Source organism: Momordica charantia (assembly GCF_013281855.1).
Source record: "Momordica charantia cultivar OHB3-1 chromosome 11 unlocalized genomic scaffold, Mcharantia_2.0 BLBB01000011.1, whole genome shotgun sequence".
Lineage (NCBI taxonomy): Eukaryota > Viridiplantae > Streptophyta > Magnoliopsida > Cucurbitales > Cucurbitaceae > Momordica > Momordica charantia.
Window position 1 is genome coordinate 10038397 of NW_028275159.1, and position 7033 is coordinate 10045429.

Sequence of the window (7033 nt, forward strand, 5' to 3'; positions counted from 1 at the left end):
ACTACAGGTTAATGTGTGGCAATATTATTTTTAATTGAAATAATAATAAACATTAATGTATTTTATTACTAGATATTAATTTTTTTTAACAATATATCTAATATTGAGAAATAATAAATAATTAAAATAAAATCACATGGAATAAAAAAGATTGATATAATTTTTACTAGAACAATCATTTCTAATATAATGTATTAATAATTTTCTTGGTTATAATATTTAATAGTAATGAATTATATTTTAACAAATTGATTGATATTAATACATAATAACAAAGTAAAGTTAAATAATTGACTAATTAAATAGAAATTTGTAATATTATATAATAAAATCATGTCCAACTAATAAAAATTGCATACCTTTTTTATTAGAATAAAAATATTAATAGTATAAATAAACAAAAGAAAGAGTAAAATTGTAAAATAATTAAGGTTAAAAAATTTATTTTTGGTCCTTGTAATTTCATTGAAGTAACAATTTAGTTAATAAACTTTAGTTTGTAACCATTTAGTTCTTATAGTTTAAAGTTTATAACGATTTAGACTCTGTCGTGAATTTTTTTGGGTTAAGTTTCTTTTAATATATAAAAAAGTTAATTTCAAGTTTCTTTCAAAAGTTAACGATTTAGTTTCTATAATTTTATTATTCCTTAAAGCTTCTAATTTTGTAATTAGCACTCAAAACTTTATAATATGATTGCAATTAAACTCCTGGACTGAGTAACATTGTGATCGTATAGGATTCGGACAGGTGGCACTCCAAAGCCCTAGTCTTTGCCACTATGTCATCTCTAAGGGATTTTCGAGAACAAATAATTAGAATATTGTCAATGCTGAAAATTTACAGTCAACTTAAGAATTATAGAAATAATTGTTTAAGAAGTTTAACCAACACTTGGATGTGCAACTGAATAAGTGACTAGAATATGGTTTTTTTTTATGTAACTGAATAAATTTTAAATATTTTCTAAAAAATTCAAAATATTTTTATTGCTATCCAAATCTAATATTTTAAAAACAAAACCACTAAGTGAGGTAATGAGCTAAAACCAAACTCCAAAACTTTAATTAAAGATATTTATATGTAGATGAGGTCATTTTTAATTTTGTTTCATAATTGTTGTGTTATGAAAATAACAAAAACTAAAAAAAATAATATGTTTGATATTAAAAATTAAAAGAGAAAAATATTTCAACAAATCTATAAACACAAAATTTCCTGCTCTGATATCATATTAAACATGAATAATGACTTATGAATCGAAAAACTTAACTCATGGTAAATTTAATCATTTATAGCACTCTCGAGTGTTGGCGTAGTGGCGAGAGGACACCCAAGATCCAGTCCCAAGTTCTTTTCTCTATGTACCACAAAATCTCTCTCTCCACCACATTTCCACAAAAGTTTTTAATCTTACAATGATATATTAACTTATCTTGTCTAGTTTAGGTTACTTTTCTTTCTAAGTTGATGCTAATTTTTATTTTTCATTTATTTTTGTATGTGAAGAAAGATTAGTGTTGAAGGTCACTTTAAAGGTTTTCCAAAACAAAAGAAGAAATAAGATTTAAGGAAAAAAAAAACATACAATGTTAAGGACAACGGTACCCGAGTATCTTTATAATGGTATGATATTGTCTTCTTTTCTTCAGAGTGGAGGAGGCCGTAGATGAAGGTTTTTTTTTCCCTAAAATCCTCTTCTTTTCTTCTTTCTTTCTTTTTTTATGCTTTTTTATTAGTGCTTAGTAGACTATTGGATTTCATGTGTTTTCTATTAGCAAAGTTGTTTTCATTGTTGAGTTAGACACTTTAACTTATTGCTTGTAGTTGCTTGATCACTAATGAGTGATTACTAGATTTTATTTGAGATCAAGAGAAGAGACATGTACTGGGACCTTGAATATTTAGTCATAGATTAGAATTTGTAAAATAGAGGAGATTCATAAATCTCTCACGCATAATACTTTTTGATAGGTTAGAAATGTCACGAAAATGTGAGGCCAAGAGATTGCGAGTTTGAATTCTCTCACATGTTGTACTAAAAATATATATATATAATTTATAAATTTACCATGATTTGAAAATTTATTTTTGTCAAACGAGATTTTGCAAAAGAAAAAAAAAGAATCATATGGTGTTATCAATAGTTATATTAATTTTTATAAAAAAAATAAACATTTGATAGAATATTTTGAGAGCTGAATAATGTGCTTTCATGATGTTTCAACCTTGCGGAAGTATACGAAAATCTTCTCAACATTCTTTTTATTATGTCAACTCTTTTAATTAGTATAAATTTTACTTCTCCAAATTTCTAGTTGGGTAGAAATTTCTAAACTTCAATCAATTCTTCGTTAGCCCATTTTAATTTTTACCAATATAATTATTATCCAAAAAAGAATAGTGGGGTATAATTAAAAAATGTAAAATCACAAATAACTAAACTGAAACTTTTTAAATATCAGGAATTTAATTGAAAAATAAAACATTAGGGACTAAAACATTTATTTAGACCTTAAAATGTTAAGGTGGCTAAGCCTTTTACACATCTGTTTCCAACTTGATACAGACCCAGGCTCGAGATTGCCACACTCGACTCTATGTACAACAATATATTAAACTACTTCGACAAGTCTCCCAATTCAACCAAAACTCGTGAGTAAGGCTTTGTTGATAACATAATCAGAAACAATTATATTGATGAAGAACATTCTTTTTGGGTAAATTTTAGCCAATTTCTACTTAAACCCTCTGCAACCAGCCCTCATTTGCAATGTCCCACACTATGATCTCTTTCAAAAACCAGATATTTTTGCTTGATTGAGCTCAAAGAGACTGAAAAAACAAAAAGAAGAAAAGAAGAAAAGGAAAAAGAAAAAGATAAGCCCAGGCTGCTCATTTCACTGCCCAAAATCAAATCACTATGAAAAGAATCAATTAGGAGCCTTGAATTATTGCTTGTTTGAATTATAACTTTGCCCAGTTGAAAATTATGGGATTTCAGCTTTTTGAATAAACACTTTTACCAAAAAGAGAAACGGGTTTCGTCGCTCCCGGTTTGTATAATATTATCTACTTTGAGCTTAAATCCACATACGTGTTACTTCAAATCGACAAGAGACTATATTCGCATTTCTAACAATGCAATTAATGTTCTAGCTGATTACTGAACGGGGAACTAAACGAAAGTAATTACTCGGGAGCACGAGCCGGGGAGAAAGTTTAGCCCTTTCAGGGTGCACACAAACTGTTCTACAAATTTTTTGGAAGGATGATTTTTTACAGGCACTGCATACAGTCAAACACATTCTATTTGAAAGAAGAAAGAAACCATCATAGGCTAATCCCCCCTTGTTGTTTTGGCAATGAGTCATCTTCTAGTTTCATTTATTCACAAGCCAATTTGGTGTCAAAGCTACTCAAACAGATTGCAAATGCTTGGAATGCTGACAATGGATATCGGTAATCCATCGTAAACATGTCCTTCCCAACCTTCCCAAATTGAAGAATGATCTTGTCGTGGTCGGATTGGGACGATTGCGCGTGTTGGGGTGGGTGTGATTGGTTCGTAGCCGTGGAAGAAGAAGGCTCTGTTGCGGCGATCAGCTGAAAGTTTTTGACTGAGGCAACGGTGACTCGCCCTCGGAAGTTGAGGCACCAACATTGCAATTGTTCGTGCCACCGCGGTGGCTTGTTCCGAAGAATCAGTGGTCTCTCTTTCTCCACCTCTTCTTCATCCCGTGAGCCAACAATGTCAGAGAAGCGGGAGCTACTGAACTCAGTAGAATTGAAGACTGACTTCGAGAACGATATACTTCGGAATGAATCCTCAAGGAGTCGAGGGATGACCTCAGGCTGGCCTGGAACTGTGCCACCGGGTTCAAGGGATGAGGCGGGGATGGAATGCATCGTGCAGTGCATCTTCCGGGGGCCTCTCGTCCCTAGAACGTTCAGCTCATAGGTGACTTGAGCAATGTCATAGCTACCGGTTGGGACCTTTGGAGAAACTTTTTTCGAGTAGAATCTACGGCTTCGACCAGGTGGGGAAATGTGGGCATTGTTGTATGGAGGCTGTGTATCATAGATAATGAACTTGGTCCCTAGAAAATTTGACCTGAAATGAAGAGAACATATCCATTAACAAACAGAAAAGAAGAAGCAAACCAAAAATTGCATGGAACCAGGCACTTTTTACAAGAAAACGCTACAAGAATTGAATCACATCACTCGAAGAAATCTAAATAACATTTGCTTCCTCTGCTTCTCTCATAATCAGTAATACTAGCAGTAAAAGCCGTGACAATGGCTAAAGGTTTACAACATTACGATTCTAACGAAATCTAGCAGAGTAGGAAGAGGGGAAAAGGAAAACAATCAAGACAACATATCAAATAATTCACTGTAATTAATACTAACAATCAACTGAGGCCAAAAGATGCTCTTTTACCGTTTTCGTAAGCGATATATAGTAATCTTTCAAATTTTGATACATATGGGCAGATGATAGAATTAATGATATCTTGTGGTAGTAAGGAACTTAAGATGGAGAGAAGTTATCCTACCTTAGTTTTCCAATGTAGGTGCTGCTCGATCTCGATATATTATCCGCATCCATGGAGATGACATACTCGGTGCAAGTCGTTCTCCTTGTTCTTTTTGCAGAAAGAAGAAACTTTCCATTCTCAACAAGTAAGGCTGCACAATGATATCGATGTTCAGGGAAACTACTTTGTGAATACCCAGAGGCAAGTATGCAATGATTGACATGAACATAACCAAGAAGACTCACATCTGGTAACACATTAAAATAAGAGAGATAAGAATTAGTGCAATGACCATAAAAGAAGGGCTTACCGGGACTTAGGCAAAGGTAAAGGTGGTAAGTTAAATTTGATTTGTCCCTCTTAATGAAGCACTGAATGGTTCCGTCCCGAGTCCCTGGCTGCAAAGAAAAATGAAATAAGAAAATAGCTTACTCTTCACCAAAAAAATGTACATTTTAATCCATTCACATTGAAGTCTAGAATTTAAACATCAAAAAGATTATGTTCCTTATGTAATATGTACCTGCTTTAAGGAGACAGGGAAGGTAATTTTCCCGGAGAACTCGGGACATTTTACTATCTCTTTACACATTTCTCTCCATGACCTACAAACAGCCGCACAAGCAACAACATTCTTGCGAGCAGGCCACACACTCTCACTCTCCTCCAATCTTGTGACTACATCCTGCAATAGCTCGGGTGGGAGGCTAGCCCAACGGCTGTTCTGAATTACCAGAGGTTGGTCGTGTAGATCATGGACTGATCCATGAGATTTACCGCGGTGGTGTCCGGGCAGTCTCACCTCAAAACTACGCCGGGACAAACTTCCAAACCCCTCCCTAACATCACGTACTATACTGCGGAACGACATCACTCAACGTGCCACAAACCCTGTTTTAAGTATCTTCAATATAGCTTCATAAACTATATTCCACATAAAAGATCACTGAGAACACAGCGTACACCATCAACTGCATATCAAATAGACAGCATTCAAAAGTCATTTACCCACACTTAAAAAGCAGCTAAAGAAAAGGGAGAATCAAAGCCAGACCAAGCACGAAAACATGGATAAGAGATTCTCTGTCACGAAATCTCTACAATACCAATACAGTTACCTAACCAACCTAAATACCAGATTCAGCAGAGACACAAAAATTACATATTTTAGACCTGATACAAACTTGTATCCATTTGAATCCGATATCTATGTTTGAAGCGTCTGATTCGAAGAACATAGTATACAGGGCTTATCTTCCAAACCCATCAGGTAAAACAAACAATTCAAAGTATTCAGAATTTATGATATTTCAAAAGAATGGATCTCTCTTCTTTCTTAGAGTGCTTCAGAAACATTTTGACATTATTTCACACACCCACAAATCATTCAAGCAAATAGAACATGAATTACAAAGTCATGAATCAGCTGATCAAGAGATTTAAACAAAGAAACTACAACATCATCATATTCAAAAATAAAGCTGCAACTAATTGAAAACCCTAAGAAAAAAAAATGACAGGTCCTCAAGCACAAGAACCCAATTGGTAGCAGAGGTCAAAGATCCATTTCCTCACCAACAGGGCTTCCAAAAGAAACCCCAAGCACAGAAATTAAACTTAACTTTACATTTTACTCACAAAAAAGAAACAAATGCAGCCAAAATAAGCTAAAAAAGTATTTAAAACACCAGAAAACCTAAAAGTAGAAGGCAAAGAAAATCCCAAGTAGATTCAGAAAGTAGACCAAGGAAGTAAAATCAGCAGCTGAGAAACCCCATTAGAGAGAATCAACAAACAGATACAGAAAAAGAAGCCTACCGATGAAGGTGCAGAGTAAAATCCAATCCAAGGCTGGAAATGAAGAAAGTTGAGGAAATCTGCAGATGGGATTGAGAAAACAGAACCTAAGACTGATGATCCACTGCTTAAAGATCAGATTGAAGAAGAAGGGGCCAAAAAAGGGGACAAAAGGAAGAAGAAATAGCTCAGGGTTTTCTCCTTTGTGGCTCCTCAAGAACTCTCTCTCTCTCTCTGTGGTTGACACAGAACCCAACTCAGGAGGCTTATATTAAATCCAAGGCGTGAGCTAATTTCTCAAAAATATATAAACAAAGCAAGCTACTTTTTTTTCCTTTAAAATAAACTACTTGCTTGCTTACTTTGCTCCGCAGATTTCCATGGAGAATCCTTCCTTCCATTTTCAAAAATTTTAAAGATTTTGTTTTTCTTAGGATGAGCGTTTTTCTCCTTTCTATTTTTCTTTTCTTATCATGGTTTATCTTTGATGGAAAGGATTGTTCTTTAATGTAAACTAATATAATATGGAGTTCATATATATTTTACTTCATTTTTATGTTTATAAATTTTAAATTTTATAGTCAACATGAATTTAGCTCAACATAATTGACATATATTTTTAATTAAGAAGTCATTAATTCTAATCTTCATCCTATTTATTGTACTAAAAAAATTTTGAATTTTATACGTCA

The 7033-nt window shown here is 33.4% G+C and overlaps 1 protein-coding gene across 1 annotated transcript; it reads right to left on the reverse strand.

Moving 5' to 3' along the window:
• Positions 1-3212: 3212 nt before the first annotated feature.
• Positions 3213-6699, reverse strand: LOC111021167 (tubby-like F-box protein 8). The gene is made up of 5 exons (XM_022298022.2): positions 6363-6699; positions 5068-5515; positions 4855-4942; positions 4563-4695; positions 3213-4114 (listed from the first exon to the last, which is right to left on the reverse strand). Exons 2-5 carry the CDS (start codon positions 5413-5415, stop codon positions 3388-3390), a joined length of 1296 nt encoding a protein of 431 aa, XP_022153714.1. The 5' UTR covers positions 5416-5515; positions 6363-6699; the 3' UTR covers positions 3213-3387.
• Between the last annotated feature and the right edge of the window lie 334 nt (positions 6700-7033).

Excerpts from the sequence above, each read along its gene's own strand:
- LOC111021167 (XM_022298022.2), bottom strand. The coding sequence starts at position 5,415 with ATGTCGTTCCGCAGTATAGTACGTGATGTTAGGGAGGGGTTTGGAAGT. Across the intron at positions 4,943-5,067 it reads TCCCTGTCTCCTTAAAGCAG|CCAGGGACTCGGGACGGAAC; the intron begins GTACATATTACA and ends TTTTCTTTGCAG. Across the intron at positions 4,696-4,854 it reads TTACCTTTGCCTAAGTCCCG|CCTTACTTGTTGAGAATGGA; the intron begins GTAAGCCCTTCT and ends ATCATTGTGCAG.